At 38.5% G+C, this 16,751-nt stretch overlaps 1 protein-coding gene and 1 non-coding gene across 4 annotated transcripts in view; both read left to right on the top strand.

Annotated features, from left to right (window-relative positions):
- Positions 1 to 16,751, top strand: part of RC3H2 (ring finger and CCCH-type domains 2) — a 59,641-nt gene that overhangs the window by 20,657 nt on the left and 22,233 nt on the right. For all 3 annotated transcript variants that reach the window (XM_049711432.1, XM_012532878.3, XM_033427246.2), the window contains exons 6-10: positions 5,760 to 5,960; positions 6,427 to 6,559; positions 6,672 to 6,790; positions 8,062 to 8,174; positions 14,985 to 15,293. In XM_049711432.1, coding sequence (XP_049567389.1) covers positions 5,760 to 5,960; positions 6,427 to 6,559; positions 6,672 to 6,790; positions 8,062 to 8,174; positions 14,985 to 15,293 — 875 coding nt within the window. The remainder of the gene's footprint in view (positions 1 to 5,759; positions 5,961 to 6,426; positions 6,560 to 6,671; positions 6,791 to 8,061; positions 8,175 to 14,984; positions 15,294 to 16,751) is intronic.
- LOC117201123 (small nucleolar RNA SNORD90) lies at positions 6,227 to 6,337 on the top strand. The gene has a single exon (XR_004483079.1). It is a non-coding gene; the product is annotated as a small nucleolar RNA SNORD90 (small nucleolar RNA).

Below are 16,751 nucleotides of genomic sequence, written 5' to 3'. Positions count from 1 at the left end.
ACAGTTACTGAGAGATGTGGAAAGTAGGCTGAATCCTTGACGTTTCTGCATGTTACAAGAATATAGGTTACTGGTGGGGACTTGAGAAGGGCCCAAGGACTTGGAAATAGAAAGACCCATTGGCTTCTATAAAGCAAAACATCTATAAAGTACTTCTATAAAGTAAAACATCTGAATTTGAAGCCAAAGCTTATTTAAGCTGTTTTGCTGGTTTTATAGTCCAAGAGTGAAAACAGTACAGGCAGAAAGGAGGTTTTCTTGGCACTCTGCTTAGTTTGAGATAACAGGTTAATTGATGATGGAAATATGTTCAAATGAGTTCACTTATCTCCACAAATGAGGGTTGGACACTATCTGCCTGATAGTTACAGTGCTTGATTGTGTTCTTAGGGCAACAATTGAAATGAATCTCTGGTTCCTCGAACATAATGTTTTTGGCTAAGCAGGCAAATTACAGAAATCATTTATCATCCTGAAGTGACTGGCTTGGTTCTCACACTGTGTATTGTTGACTTAATGTTGTTTCTTTTCCTCAATGGTATCATACAGATTTGTGGTTTATGATTGTCATACATCTACAGCTGCTCCTAATATCTGACATTTGAATAACACTAAGTTTAGAAAGATTTCAGTTTCATGCTCCCATTTCATCTTGTACTGCTGCCCTGTAGTTTAAAATGTTAAAAGCAGTGTTTACATGAATCAAAGGATATCATGCTGACAGTTGCCAAAAGGCCTCTCTCCAGGGGCATTTACTCTAATAAACTCACCATTGTTGAAGGTCTTTTCCTTGATTATAGGCTTAGAGACCTGAATTTTGGGGGTTCCTCAGGAACAGAATCACCACAACCAAGGTCACATACTACATATTATCAATTTTATAAGTTTTTTTTTTTTTTTTTTTTTGCGGTACACGGGCCTCTCACTGCTGTGGCCTCTCCTGTTGCGGAGCACAGGCTCCAGACGCGCAGGCTCAGCGGCTATGGCTCACGGGTCCAGCCGCTCCGTGGCATGTGGGATCTTCCCAGACTGGGGCACGAACCCGTGTCCCCTGCATCGGCAGGTGGACTCTCAACCACTGCACCACCAGGGAAGCCCAAGAGAGGTGCAACTTTTAACTGACTTTAATTCTCATGTCATAGCTATTTTCCTGTAGAAGAGTATCAAACCTTTGCTTAGCATGGAATCAGAACAAGGGGAGTTAATGATTCTCTTGTTTAATGCAGTGATTCTAAACTGAAGATACATCAGAATCACCTCTGGAGTTTTGAAGAGTATACATTTGTGGGTCCCATCCCTCGATATTTTGATTTGGTATATCTGATACCAAACTATACCAGTGAGACTTGAGCATTCATATATACTTGTTAATTATGCGGTCCTTGAAACCAGGGATTCTGATTACCTGAAATTGTAGTTTTCAAAGCTTCATAGGTGATTTTGATGCACGTTTATAGAACTTTAATAGGACCAGGCTCTGTTAGACACCTGTATACATCTTACAACTCAGGTGGATAGATGTTCATGCTGCCCAAGAGGCACCTTGTACCTTGGTGGTTAGATGAATGTTACCATCCTCTGGTTTTTTGGGTTTCTTTTTTGGATTAATAATTCCTCCTTTTGGGCTTCCCTGGTGGCACAGTGGTTGAGAGTCCGCCTGCTGATGCAGTGGACACAGGTTCGTGCCCCGGTCCGGGAAGATCCCACATGCCGTGGAGCGGCTTGGACCGTGAGCCATGGCCGCTGAGCCTGCGCGTCCGGAGCCTGTGCTCTGCAGCGGGAGAGGCCGCAACAGTGAGAGGCCCGCATACAGCAAAAAAAAAAAAAAAATTCCTACTTTTGTTTCCTCAGTGTTTCTGTTTTTTTTTTCCTTTAATATTTATTTATTTATTTGGTTGCACCAGGTCTTAGTTGCATCAGGCGGGCTCCTTAGTTGCAGCATGTGGGCTCCTTAGTTGCGGCATGAGAACTCTTAGTTGTGGTATGCATGTGGGATCTAGTTCCCTGACCAGGGATCGAACCCAGGTCCCCTGCATTGGGAGCGTGGAGTCTTTCTTACCCGCTGTGCCACCAAGGAAGTCCCTCCTCGGTGTTTCTTTAAGTAGGTTATTTTGTGATTTCTAAGTTATACTCTGCTCTTTCTTAAATTCTATGTAAGGCTGTGTTGATTAGAATTTTGGGTGTCCCATACTTTTTTATAATGTATTTATATATTCTCAAAGAGAATTGTGAACTGATACTATTAAGTTAACTCTCAGATGATAACTTGATTTCCCCACCTTCATGTTCTTGGGGTCATACTACTGCTGTCTCATGTGCCAACAACAGCAATCAAGACTACCAGTGAGGTGGTCTAGGGAGATTTTCATTTCCTGATGAGAAAATCATCAATTTGAATAGTTTGAACTATTTGTTCAATCTAACGTTCAGAGCCTGTACTCTGCCTAGATATTCTGAATTCTAACCAGGTATCAAATTTCATTGTGGCCATTAGCAAGTTTTAATGGTTCAGAAATAAGTGTGTATCATTTATTGTGGAAATTATCTAGCCACATACCTGCATGTTTAGATAATTAGACAGTTACTAGGACATGTGAAACTCTACCTTTTGAATTTATGTTTTTTATCACTTAAGTATAGATTAAAGCTATAAAAATACCCTAATAAATTTTGTGGTGGCAGAAAAATTCTTAATTTCTTAATCATCACCCATAGCACTAATGTTTGCCTAACGATCATGTCCCTCTTCTACTTAAAAGTCCTCAGTGGTTTCCCATTCCGTACAGGATAGTATGGTCATACCTCAGATATTGCAGGTTCTGTTCCATACCACTGCAATAAGGCGAATATAGCAATAAAGCGAATACAGCAATAAAGCGAGTCATAAATTTTTTGGCTTCCCAGTATATATAAAAGTTATGTTTACACTACACTGTAGTCTATTGTGTGCAATATCATGATGCCAAAAAAGTATGTACTTTAATTAAAAAATACTTTATTGCTAAAAAATGCTAACCATCATCTGAGCCTTCAGCAAGTCATAGTCTTTTTGTTGGTGGAGAGTCTTGCCTCAGTGTTGATGGCTGCTGACTGATCAAGGTGGTGGTTGTTGAAGGTTGGGGTGTTAATGGCAATTTCTTAAAATAAGACAACAATGAAGTTTGCCCCACTGATTGACTCTTCCTTTCACAAATGATTTCTCTGTAGCATGCAGTGCTGTTTGATAGCATTTTACCCACAGCAAAACTTCTTTCAAAATTGGAGTCAATCCTCTCAAACCTCGCTGCTGCTTTATCAACTAAATTTATGTAATATTCTAAATCTTTTGTTATCATTTCAACAGGCTTCACAGCTTCTTCACCAGGAGTAGATTCCATCTCAAGAAACCATTTTCTTTGCTCATGCATAAGAAGCAACTCCTCATCCATTAAAGTCCTCATGAGATTGCAGCAATTCAGTCACATATTTAGGCTCCACTTCAGTTCTCGTTCTCTTGCTGTTTCCACCACATCTGCAGTCACTTCCTCCACTGAAGTCTTGAACCATTCAAAGTCATCCATGAGGGCTGGAATCAACTTCCTCCAAACTCCTGTTAATGTTGATATTTTAACCTCTCTCTGTGAATCACGAATGTTCTTAGTGGCATCTAGAATGGGTGAATCCTTTCCAACCGGTTTTCAGTTTTCTTTGCCCAGATCCATCAAAGGAATTACTATCTATGGCAGCTCTAGCCTTACAAAATGTATCTCTTAACTAATAAGACTTGTCAGAATTACTCCTTGATCCATGGGCTGCAGAACGGATGTTGTGTTAGCAGGCATGAAAACAACATTAATCTCATTGTATATCTCTATTGGAGCGCTTGAGTGACCAGGTGCATTGTCAATGAGCAGTAATATTTTGAAAGGAATCTTTTTTTCTAAGCAGTAGGTCTGATCAGTGGGCTTAAAATATCTAGTAAACCATATTGTAAACAGATGTGCTGTCATTTGGGCTTTGTTGTTCCATTTCTAGAGTACAGGCAGAGTAGATTTAGCGTAGTTCTTAAGGGCCCTAGCTAGGATTTTTGGAAAGGTAAATGAAGATTGGCTTCAATTTAATGTCACCAGCTGCATTAGCTCCCAACAGGAGAAGCTTTGAAGCTCTGAAGACAGGCACTGACTTCTCCTGTCTAGCTATGAAAGTCCTAGGTAGCGTCTTCTTCCAATACAGGACTGTTTCATTTACATTGAAAAATCTGTGCTTTAGTGTAGCCTCTTTCATTAATTATCTTAGCTAGATCTTCTGTATAACCTCCTGCAGTTTCTACGTTAGCACTTCGGCTTGCTTCATCTTGTAATTTTATGTTACAGAGTCGGCTTCTTTCCTTAAACCTCATGAACCAACCACTGCTACGTTCAGACTTTTCTTCTGCAGTTTCCTCATGTCTCTCAGCCTTCAGAGAATTAAGGGGAGTTAGGGCCTTGCTGTGGATTAGGCTTTGGCTTAAGGGAATGTTGTGGCTGGTTTGATCTTCTATCCAAACCAATAAAACTTTCTCCATATCAGCAATAAGGCTCTTTTGCTTTCTTATCATTTGTGTGTTCACTGGAGTAGTGCTTTTAATTTCCTTTAAGAACTTCTCCTTTGCATTCACCACTTGGCAAGCTCTTGGCACAAGAGGCCTAGGTTTCAGCCTGTCTTGGCTTTCAACATGCCTTCCTCACTAAGCTTAATCATTTCTAGCTTTTGATTTAAAGTGAGAGATGTGACTCTTCCTTTCACTTGAAGCCCTTTGTGGGGCTGTTAACTGGCCTACTTTCAATATTGTTGTGTCTCAGGGAATAGGGAGACCTGAGGAGAGGGAAAGAGGCAGGGGAACACCAGTTGATAGAGCAGTCAGAACACACATTTATCAATTAAGTTCACCATCTTTTATGGATGTGGTTCATGGCGCCCCAAAACAACAATAGTAACATAAAATATCATTGATCACAGATCACCATAACAAATGTAATAATAATGAAGTTTGAATTATTGCAAAAATTAACCAAAATGTAACACAGAAACATGAAGTGAGTAAATGCTGTTGGAAAAATGGCGCCAATAGATTTGCTTGACACAGAGTTGCCACAGACCTTCAGTTTGTAAAAGACACAGTACCTATCGGTGAAGCACAATAAATTAAATGCAATAAAACAAATTGTGCCGTCCCCAAATTTCTCACCATAGTATACAATGCCCTCTGTGATTCTTCTCCAGCCTACATCTTAGCCTTTAATTCCATGTGCTCTGCTCTTTCATGTTTCTGTTTACCACTTGCTACTCTTTTGAGAATTCTATTCCTCACCCTTCTTTGCCTGGGGAACTCCTGTTCATTCTTCGGGACTCAGTTCATGTAGCCTTCTGTTGGGGGAAGCCTTCCCTGATACTCACCCTTCCCTCCCCAACCTGTCAGATTTAATTGCCTTTCCTTTATGTTGCCATAGAGTCTTACAATAGCACTAAAGTTATAATACTATAACTTTCTATTTACAAGTTTCTTCCCTACCACCTGCTGAGCTCATTGAAGGAAGGCAGAACTATGTATTAGGTTTTGTAAGTTCTGCTTTGTTCCAAAAAGAATTTGTGGTGAGGACATTATTTTCTTTGTACCTTCTCCATGTAGTATCTGATAGGCTATAGGTATCTCCCCCATCTAAAAAAAAGAAAAAATTGTTTGGGGAAGGAGAAAGAGCAGAGTAATTCTGATGGGTTTTTCTCTCCTTTCTATTTTTTAGGTTACCAAAAGGGATGAAGACTCTTCCCTGATGCAGCTAAAGGAGGAATTTCGGAGTTATGAGGCTTTACGCAGAGAACATGATGCCCAAATTGTTCATATTGCTATGGAAGCAGGACTGCGTATTTCACCTGAGCAGTGGTCTTCACTTCTGTATGGTGACTTGGCGCATAAATCACACATGCAGTCTATCATTGATAAGGTTTGTGAAATTAGAGACGCTGATTTTATATCATTCTGCTACATTGGAGAGTATTTGAATCTTTTGTAGGGAGTAAAGAGACAACCAATTGGAGAGTCCTGTTTTTACATATAAGACTGTTATAAATATCTTTCTTTTTTATTATTTTCTAACTTTTAAAATAAACTAAGGGGGGCAACAGGGAAGCAAATACAGGATGTTAGCATAAAAGTAACCAGGCTAACCAAGTCTGTCATTTATCTATATTCTGACACCAGTTAGCTAATAAATAAGTTTTCTAAGTGTCTAATGATGAATTTCATAGGGCAGATTCTGAGGTGAAAATTTAATTCATCATTGATACTCCTACTATGGAATCTGAAGACACTTGAAAACCTATTCAGTATGTTGACTAAATGAAAGCATTTGAATATAGACAGGTCATAAAAACCAGAGTAAAAACCATTCTGTTTTCTTTTTATGTTAGCTGCAGTCTCCAGAATCATTTGCAAAGAGTGTTCAGGAATTGACAATTGTTTTGCAACGAACAGGTGACCCAGCTAACTTAAATAGACTGAGGCCTCATTTAGAGCTTCTTGCAAACATAGACCCTAATCCAGGTATGTGACAAAATAATTGCTTATACATTTTCTACCTTTGAGGTAAATAACACAAGAGACTTACTGCTAACAAATTCTTTTCGTCATCCCATCCCCTTGGTGGACTATACAGATGCTGTTTCACCAACTTGGGAGCAGCTAGAAAATGCAATGGTAGCTGTTAAAACAGTGGTTCATGGCCTTGTGGACTTCATACAAAATTATAGTAGAAAAGGCCATGAGACACCTCAGGTAAGCACATTTATTGCACTTCTGACTGCTCTTAAATTTTTAACAGGGCATCCTGAACATCTTAACAAGCTGTTTGGTTAATGGACTCCTTATGTGACTCCACTCTCACATAAGTTTTTATTGTCTCTCTTCTTTTGAGAAAAACCCAAGTTTTAGTGCACCTGATAAATAATTCATAGTACAGCAGCAGTTGGAGGCATATCTTGAATATGAGTTTACTGCAGGTTTTTTTGACCAACTCTATAGATCTGATTCCTTCCAAATATTTTGTCTAATTTTCTTCTAATGTGGGGAAATTGTCACTTTTTTCTCCTTTGCTGCCATACCAATGAATTCATGTTTGTATATGTGTGGAAGTAAATAAATATTTTCAGTGTCCTTTGAAGGAGTTATTTAAGGTAAAATCCTTCATTCTAGTAATAACGTCCATTTATTAAATCACTATGAGCCAGTCCCTATGTTCAGTATTTTACATATATTATTTCTAATCATCACAGCCACCTGCAAGATAATTGCTGTTCCCAAGCTGAAGTTTAAAGAGGTTAAATAACATATGTAAGGTCATGGTGGCAGTAAGTGACAGAACTGGTATCAAATCTACTCCAAAGTGATCTTTCCACTCTTCTGTCCTTATTCTATTAGAAGACATTATAATGTTCAAATCTTAACTGAAAGATGAATGTTTTATATTTATTAAGGTCATAGAAATAACAATGACATCTTAGATTTTGATGCAAATTATAGCAGTTATGATGATGTTTTTATATTTTGCCTCATTATTTGTATGAACTTAGCTCCAAGCCTTAGAAGAAAGGTGTACTCTCAAATTGACAAATAAATTAGTATTTCTTAATTTTTAACTTCTGGGGTAAGTTGTATTCTCCCTTTTCCTGAGAACATTTAAGTGGACAAAGCTTCTGGCTTTTTTAATGCTTTTTGAAATTGGTTGCTTGATTTGGGTATCATAATTTTGAGACAGCAGTGAATTGATGAGAAAATCTTTTATTTTCGTGGGCATTTTGTTGCCTGACAAATAAGTAACATAACATTTGAACCAGTTCCAGATAATTCTCAGAATGAATATCTAAAATGCCAGCTCAGGGTTATGCCACATAACTCATAACAGGAAACAATGCAGTGGTAGTTGTGTCAGCACAAGAATTACTTATCTAACATGAAAAAGAATTAAAGGTGTAATAAAATTCTGGAGTCCCAAGAGTGAGTGACAACTGGAATCTTCACTTTTCCAAACATTGATTTTCTTTTCGTAGCCTCAGCCAAACAGCAAATATAAGACTAGCATGTGCCGAGATTTGCGACAGCAAGGAGGGTGTCCACGAGGAACAAATTGTACTTTTGCCCATTCTCAGGAAGAGCTTGAAAAGTAAGTTACGAGAACTCTTTTATTTGGGATTAATTTTTGGTCATTATGAAAGTGTTATATAGAGTCTTAAAGTTTGTGATTAGTTTCAAAGATGCAATCAAGTTTGCATTGTGGAAGTCTTTAGATTGAAAAATAACCTTTTCTTTTGAAACCACACCTTGTTGCTTCTGGCAGCATGGTTAACATAATAAGTGATTTAGAACCTTATTCAGCTGTCATATTTTAGACCATTGTATATCTGGAATCCATGTTTCTGCTAAACACCTGTGCAGAATGAAAGTATTCTTATGTTCACTTTTACTTGCTCAGGTTCCATTGAAGGTAACAACTGAGTCCCAGGTAAAATGGTAAAGCAGATACATTTTCTTTTTATGGTTTTTGGTCTTTTTAACATTCTTTTTTCTGTCGTCTTTTCCCTTTCTCTTGTCCTATGGGTAATCCCTTTTTCTATGTCCATTTACCCCAGACATAAAAGTAAATGGATATAAGCTGTAATATGTGTTGTCCAAGTTTTTGTTATTTTGTTTTTTAACCAAAACATTCATCATTGAGATCTCACCAAAAATTGATTCCAGCCTTTCTACTGAATAACTGGTCTTTATATCAACTCTTAATGGACATCTCTCTTGTTTTTAGACATTTTAAACCCGATTTGAGCTAATTTTCTCCTATTATACATCTTCTCTTGTGCACATCTTCTATCTGCTATCCCTAAGTGTACCCTGTCCAGCCAGTTATACGTGCCATGTTATAGGAATCATCTTTGCCAGCTTTCACCTGCTTGTCTTAGTCACCAAGTTTGTCAGTTCACCTTCCTATATATTTCTTGACTCTTCCTTGTTCTTTCTGTCCTTATAGTCTAAGCTGTCATCCCCTTTTCTTGATCCATGGTTGCCTCCTAACTAGTCATCTTACAGCTATCGTTGCCCACCCCCAATCCCATTATTCCCCCCAAAATAGGGAGAACTTTACACATAAGGCTCATTGCAGGTAATGAGACTTGGGCATCCCTGTGGATAAACGTATAAAATCTGCTCTGGCCCGCAAGACTCTGCTTCATCTCGTTTGTGCCTGCCTTTTTTATCTCATCTCACAACGCTCCCTAATTTTATTGTATACTCAAGCCACGCTGACTGTTTGTCAGTGCCATGCTCCTTCCCACCTGAAGTCTTTTATATAATGTGGTTCCTTCTAGCCTTGTCTTTGGAGCTTTCCCTGTGCCTAGCTCATCCTTTCTTTTTCAGGGGCATCCCCCCAGTATTTCATACTAAACCAGGTTCCTCTTTTTCCTGCTTATCAAAATTATAATTAACTTATGGAGTCTGTCTTGGGGGTTGACAAACTTTTCTGTAGAGATGCAGTTAGTGAATGTTTTCAGCTTGGTGAACCATTCATTGATCTCAGTCAACCCACTCTACTCTGCCACTGTAGCAAAAAAGCCACCATAGACAATGCATAAAATGGGCATGGCTTTAAACTTTATTTACAAAAACAAGCAACTTTGACCCATAGGTGATAGTTTGCTGACCCCTGATCTATTTATTGAATGTTTGCCTTACTGAAGTGTAAGGTCCATGGACTATATATCCATCTTGTTTATAATTGTCTCCTCTTTTCAGTGGCTAGCACTGGGCCCTGCACATAATGAACTCTACAGCAACAGCAGTGTGATAGAAGATAAATGTGTGTGCATTAAAAAGAAGAGCAGAAACATGCTTCCCTTCTTACTATCCCCCTGCTTCTCCCAGACTGGAAGATCCCAGAGAGGCTGCAGGAGTCTTAAGAAAAAAAGGGTGCTGTTTGCATCTAGTCTAGGCAGTTCTATATGATGTATACAGAGTTTTACATCAAGATGATTTTTTAGACTCGAGATATTTTGAGCTTGTCCATACCTGAAGTAGAGCTTTTTAGTTAAAATAGAGCTTTTTAGGGGACCTTGCTTGGGAGCACTTAAAAAAGAGAAGAAACTGTGTGATTTCATACTCCACTCACAACTGGTGCCCACCTGAAAATCCATTTTACCTCTTACACCTTCAAATTGGCTTCCTGCTCTCCATCTCCAGTTCCTACTTCAGAACTTTATTATTTCTTGCCTGAGCTTATATTGGTAGCAGTAAAAATAATAATAGCCAAATTAATCAGTCAAATTTTGTGCCAGGTGCAATGTTTAATGTTTCACGTGTTTACCCAATTTGTCTATTCTACTGCTATGTGGCTTTTTTTTACTTAATTAATTGATTAATTTATATATTTATTTTTGGCTGTGTCGGGTCTTCACTGCTGCACGCGGACTTTCTCTAGTTGTGGCGAGCGGGAGCTACTCTTTGTTGCAGTGCATGTGCTTCTCATTGTGGTGGCTTCTCGTTGCAGAGCATGGGTTCTAGGTGCACGGGCTTCAGTAGTGTTGGCTCATGGGCTTCGTTGCTCTGCAGCATGTGGGGTCTTCCTGGACCGGGGCTCGAACCCATGTCCCTGCGTTGGCAGGTGGATTCTTAACCACTGCGCCACCAGGGAAGTCCTGCTATGTAGCTTTTTACATGCATCTCCCTATGTCTCAACCAAGATTTTCTTTCACAAATACGGGTTTAATCATGTCCATCTTCTGCTTTAAATTCTTAATTGGTTCCTCAGTATATCACTGGTTCTGGGCCCAATCTTGCTTTCCAGCCTTATTCCACCTTTTGCATTCTTTATTTTTTTAAGGTACATCCAGTTTACTACTATATGAATTCTTTCACTCTTCTTTCCCTTATACATGTTTTTCACTATATCATATGCTTTCCTCTTCTCTGTTTGGAGAGCTCCTGTTCCTGATTATACTCAGATATCATCTTCTGTCTGAAAACTTCCCTGACTTCCCAGGCAGTGTTAGTTGCTTTCTTCACTGTGCTGCCATAGTACTCTATACCTGGTAACTTTATAACTACCAGTTCTCTCACTGTATTGCAATTATTTATTTACTGGTGTGTATTTTCACTGGACTTCGTTTATTTTATGGGTTATTCATCTTTATATTTTCTGCACTTAACAGGTATTTGACATGTAAACTCAGGATATTTATGTTGAAAGAGCAAATAATCTATAGTTCATATTTCCAACCAGCTTCACACTCTCTGTTGCTGTTAAATAAAAGAAGAAGAAGAAGAAGGAAAAACAGGGTAATACAAAGCATTAAGGAAGTGGAAGATGTCATTATCTCGTTGGTTAAAAAAATGCATGTTGCTACCCAGCTCTGGACTTTTTGAGGGCGGAGCCTTTATCTTAGCTCCCATAATGTACTAGGAGGAATTCAGCAAATGTTTGTTTAACTTAAATAAATTTTATCCCAGCCTGCTTTCTCTACTATACATATCTCTAACCAAACAAATGCCCAGAATCTCTCTTAAGAATATTTGTGTGAATATATTTTAGAATTTAGGGTATTGGAATCCTATTCCCAAAAATTGCTGCATTCTGGAGAGTATCAAAAGCCTGAGGTCAGCCAGCTCAAGAAATATTTTTAAAAATGGTTGTTAAGTGCTAGGTACTATTTGAGGTACTTCTAGTGGGGAAAGAAGAACAGTAAACATGTAAACGGACAATTTCAGTTACTAATAAAATGCTGTAAAGAAAGTCTGAGGTGGAAACAAGCTTGGCATGTTCAGGAACTAGAAAGAAGACGAGTGTGCCTGGAGAATGAGAAAAATGGCAAAAGATAATGTTGTAGAGATTAGGTGAGGGCCAGACCATACTGGCTTGGTGGACATTGGCAAGGAGTTTGCATTTTATTTTGGAAGCCATTATAGGGTTTTATTCAAATGGAACAATGAGATTTTAATTTTGTCTTAGAAATGTCACTCTAGTGTCTGCATGATGTAGACCAGTTAAACTGCTGCAGTGGTCCAGGCATGAGATTAGTAGCTTGGTCCTAGGACTATAGTAATTGAGATGATGAAAAGTAGCCAGATTTGTGATATATTTTGGAAGTAGAGCTGATAGGACTGATAGATCGAATGTGGGGTATAAAGAAAAGAGAAGATCAAGGATGACTCCAAGGTTTGGGGCCTGCATAACTAAGTAATATCTTTTACGGAGATAGGAAATGCTTGGGGGTAGAAAATCAGTACTCTTGGCCATGTGAAGTTTAAGGATTACTCCACATTCATGAGGCAGATATTTATGGAACACCTAACATGTACCAAGCATTGTGCTGAAGATAGAGAGATGAATAAGGAAAGCAGAATTCTTGCTCTCATGGGGCTTACATTGTAATAGAGAAGATCAACATAAACCAAATAAATAGAAAACATAATATCTGGTGCTGATTGGCACTACGAAGAAAAATAACAAGGTAAGGAGAAGGAGATTGGGAAAGGGGAGATATTTTAGATAAGATTGTCTGGGAAGGGATCCCAGAGGATATGACATTTAAGCAGACACCTGAATGAAGTGATGATGCACTAGAGAAGAAAAGATAATTATAGGAGTGAAATCTTTGAGAAGGCAAATGGGCTTGGGACCTGGGGTGCAAGTGGAAAGATTGGCCTTAGTTAGGAATAGGAACTCTTCACCTCCTATTTTAGGTGGAGTGTGTAGTTACAGAAGCAGGAAGGTTGGCGGGATCGGTGATGGAAAGATAATTAATTCTCCTCTGGTGTCATCTGTTTTCTCTGTGAAGTGGGAGGCAGTATCATCAGCTGTGGCGGGGCTCTGGGGAATGGAAGGGAGGAGGATGTTAGAGATGGGAAAGTGAATTTAGTAGAGAAGTGTATTAATGTAGTGCTTGGCCATTTTAAATACTTGATCATGATCTTGAAGACAGTTTAGTCAGCATGATTGCATGATTTTTCTCTAGCAACATTCACCTACTTGAGCAGACACAGAATAAGAGAATAAGTAACAGATTGGATTGGGGTTTTACCAGGTGAGTTCAACAGGGTAATTGGACCAAGGGAATTAAAGGTATTTATAAGGGAGGAATTAATGGTAGATAATGGATTCTAAGCTGGGTAAGGCAGGGAGCCAATACTTGAGGGAGCTCATGGATGACTTTAAAAGAATAGGAGGGGCTTCCCTGGTGGCGCAATGGTTGAGAGTCTGCCTGCCGATGCAGGGGACGCGGGTTCGTGCCCCGGTCCGGGAGGATCCCGCGTGCCGTGGAGCGGCTGGGCCCGTGAGCCATGGCTGCTGAGCCTGCGCGTTCGGAGCCTGTGCTCCGCAATGGGGGAGGCCGCAGCGGTGAGAGGCCTGCGTACCGCAAAAAAAAAAAAAAATAGGAGGTAATTGGCTTTTTTCAACTGCGAGGTCCAGATTCCAAGCCTAAGTCTTTAGCTGCCTAGATGCCAGGAGTCCAGTATGTATCCCTGTTTGTCCCTTACTTTACCTTACTCCTCTCTTTTAAGAGACTCACAATTAAAACTTTATTTTTTGCCTGCCCAAGCAATCTTAAGGAAATTTGAAATTTATCCTTTGAGAATGGAAAGCAAGGAGCAGCTGGGCATTTTGTGCAAGAACCTTTGAAGTGAAGAATGAAGATGAAGAGCAGGTTTCAGAGTAGCTTGTTGAGGAAAGCACTGGCCCCTCCATGCCACCAAACTGCCTTTCTAAAATATAGGTCTGCTCATAACCCTCATTCTTCAAGAAGTAATCATTGGTTCCTCAGATCTATAAGATGACATATATAAGCTGGCCATAACCTATGGTTTTTTTGAACTTCATGTTCTATCACTCCACCTTTAGCCAGGCTGATCTGGGAATACTTGTCTTTACTGAGCTTTGCTGCTTCTGTCAGTGTGTGTGTATGAATGAGATGGGGAGAATTGAATAATGAAGCTGTTTATAGATACTGGAGGACTAAAAGGGAAACTGTTGTGAAGGCATTGCTCATCACTAACACTGTTTATATCTAATTACCATATGTTTGGTTATATATAACATTAATATCAGATTAATTTAGGTATATGTAATTATGAACCCATATGTGTGTAGTCTTTCTATTCATATAACATAGTTGTTCACCACTTTAAAATATTGGAGGGAACATTAACTAGGACTACATTGTAATGAAATTTTTGTTGTATGACTGGAAATAAATTTTCTTAAATGGAATCAGAGATCAGGTTGCTTCATATATTAGAGTATTATATCTGACCACCATAAATAAAACCCTGAATTTAATCTCAGAAAATATCTTTAATGCAAATACTTTTTACTTTGGTCATAAACTAATCTGAAAAGTAGAGTACTAAATTTCTATATTTTGGTGTAATGTTTAAGAATGAGTTTTGTTTTTTTTTTAATCTCTTTAAAATTATATGATGTCTTAACAATTTGGTAACAACAGAATTCTTTCAACTCTTGCATACCTTTTCATTCTACATTCCCAAATAAATTTGGTATGGTTACTTTCATTTTTATATAGTGTACTTTCTATTCCAGTTATACAAAATTTTCAAGAAGATCTCTTCCCACTCTCAAAATAGTTTTTTGAATACATTTGTACTTTTCTTGCTACATTAATTATGTGTCTCCATACATAAGTATTGTGTGTACATATATATATTGTATATGGCAGATACATTTTCATGTGATGGCTATCATAGCAGAGTTTGATGTAGACTCTATTTGATATTTAGCTGAAGAAACTTTTTTTTTTAACATCTTTATTGGAGTATAATTGCTTTACAATGGTGTGTTAGTTTCTGAAGAAACCTGTTTTTCAAAGTTGTTCTTCCTTTTAACATTTTTTCCTATTGCTCCCTCCCTTTTTTTTTTTACTTAGGGTAAGATTTAGTGAAATATTTACTGATATGTTTATTGTTTTTGAAACAGGTATCGATTAAGGAACAAAAAGATCAATGCAACTGTAAGAACGTTTCCTCTTCTAAATAAAGTTGGTGTAAACAACACTGTCACAACCACAGCCGGAAATGTCATTTCTGTCATAGGAAGTACTGAAACAACGGGGAAAATTGTTCCAAGTACAAACGGAATTTCAAATGCAGAAAACAGTGTTTCCCAGCTAATTCCTCGTAGTACTGACAGTACATTAAGAGCTCTGGAGACTGTGAAGAAAGTGGGGAAGGTTGGCACTAATGGTCAGAATGCTGCTGGGCCTTCTGCAGAGTCTGTAACTGAAAAGTAAGTATTAGGTAAAAATGTTTAACGTGAGTAATTTAGCCTTTTTATAAGTACCTGAGTATTTTTATTTATCCTGAGGAAAAGCAGTTAATCAGAATTTTTATGCAGAATGTTTCATGTAGTAGAAAAAGCACTAAATACCAAAAAAGTTGAGTTCTAGTCCTGGATCTGCAATTGAATAGCTGTGACCTTGGAAATTCACTTCAACTCTGGGTTTTGTTTTCTTCAACTGTAAACTGAAGAGGTTGGACCAGAATTCAGTTTTTCTCACCTTATTTCCTTGAACTTTAGGATTGAGTCCATAGAGGTGCCAAAAAGGAACTAAGTAGAAACCTAAGCAGGTGAGATGCTTGAGCCTCCAGCCCGTTTCAATTAGAACAGTTCCACTTTATGCTCTGTAATGATGTGTAGTTGTTAAGAGGGAAATCTTTAAAGCCAAACTCTGGGTTCAAGTTCTGGCTCAGTGTTTCCCAGCTGTTTGATCTTAGGCCGGTTACTTAATCTGTTTTCCTCAGTTTACTTATCCATAAAATTGGTATAATAATACTACCTGCTTCATATGTTGGTTGTGAGGATTAAATGAGTTAATACTGCAATGTGCTTTGAATAGTGCCTGCCACATAGCACTCACTAAGTATCTGCGGCTGTTATTATAACTACCATTATTATTATTACCATTATTGTTGTTTTGGGGTTTCAGCATAAGAGTTAATTTGGCGGAAAGGTTTTGGTACTTCAAGAAAAAAGTTTTGGGCTTCCCTGGTGGCGCAGTGGTTGAGAGTCCGCCTGCCAATGCAGCAGACACGGGTTCATGCCCCGGTCTGGGAAGATCCCACATGGTGTGGAGCGGCTGGGCCCGTGAGCCATGGCCACTGAGCCTGTGCGTCCAGAGCCTGTGCTCTGCAACGGGAGAGGCCACAACAGTGAGAGGCCACCCCCAAAAAAGAGTTTGGCTTTATTCATCAATAGGTTTAAAAAAAAAAAAGAAAAATGTTTTAAAACTTCCCGATTATCTGAAAAGTTACTTCCACCTCTAATATCTCAGGCTTTTGTATTCTTTTAAGCCTCTTAAAATCTGAGCTAAAGCATGTTTAGATTGTTGCCCATAAATAGTCTGTCAGTGTCTATTATATACCTTTTGGGGAAAAAGCGTTATGCTAGGCACACAGTAAATTGCTAGGGATTTCAAATAATAAATGGATAGGTAGACATTTATATTCTTTATTTCTGCAATTAGCATGTGATAGGGAAATTTGTTTATCAGAGGATCCTTATAATCTTCCCTCAGAGAGATCTTCGAAGAGATAAATCAGAGAACATTGTCTAATTTAGCAAATGTTATTTACACACTAATACTGAGCTCTGATTTTGGCACTCTTGAAAATACATGAGAGTGCTGCAAACTGAGACCTAACACAGCCCAAAAAAATAAAGAAAATTTTAAAAATAAATAAAGAA

This window comes from Orcinus orca, chromosome 6, assembly GCF_937001465.1.
Source record: "Orcinus orca chromosome 6, mOrcOrc1.1, whole genome shotgun sequence".
Lineage (NCBI taxonomy): Eukaryota > Metazoa > Chordata > Mammalia > Artiodactyla > Delphinidae > Orcinus > Orcinus orca.
This window is presented reverse-complemented; position numbering and strand designations above follow the sequence as displayed.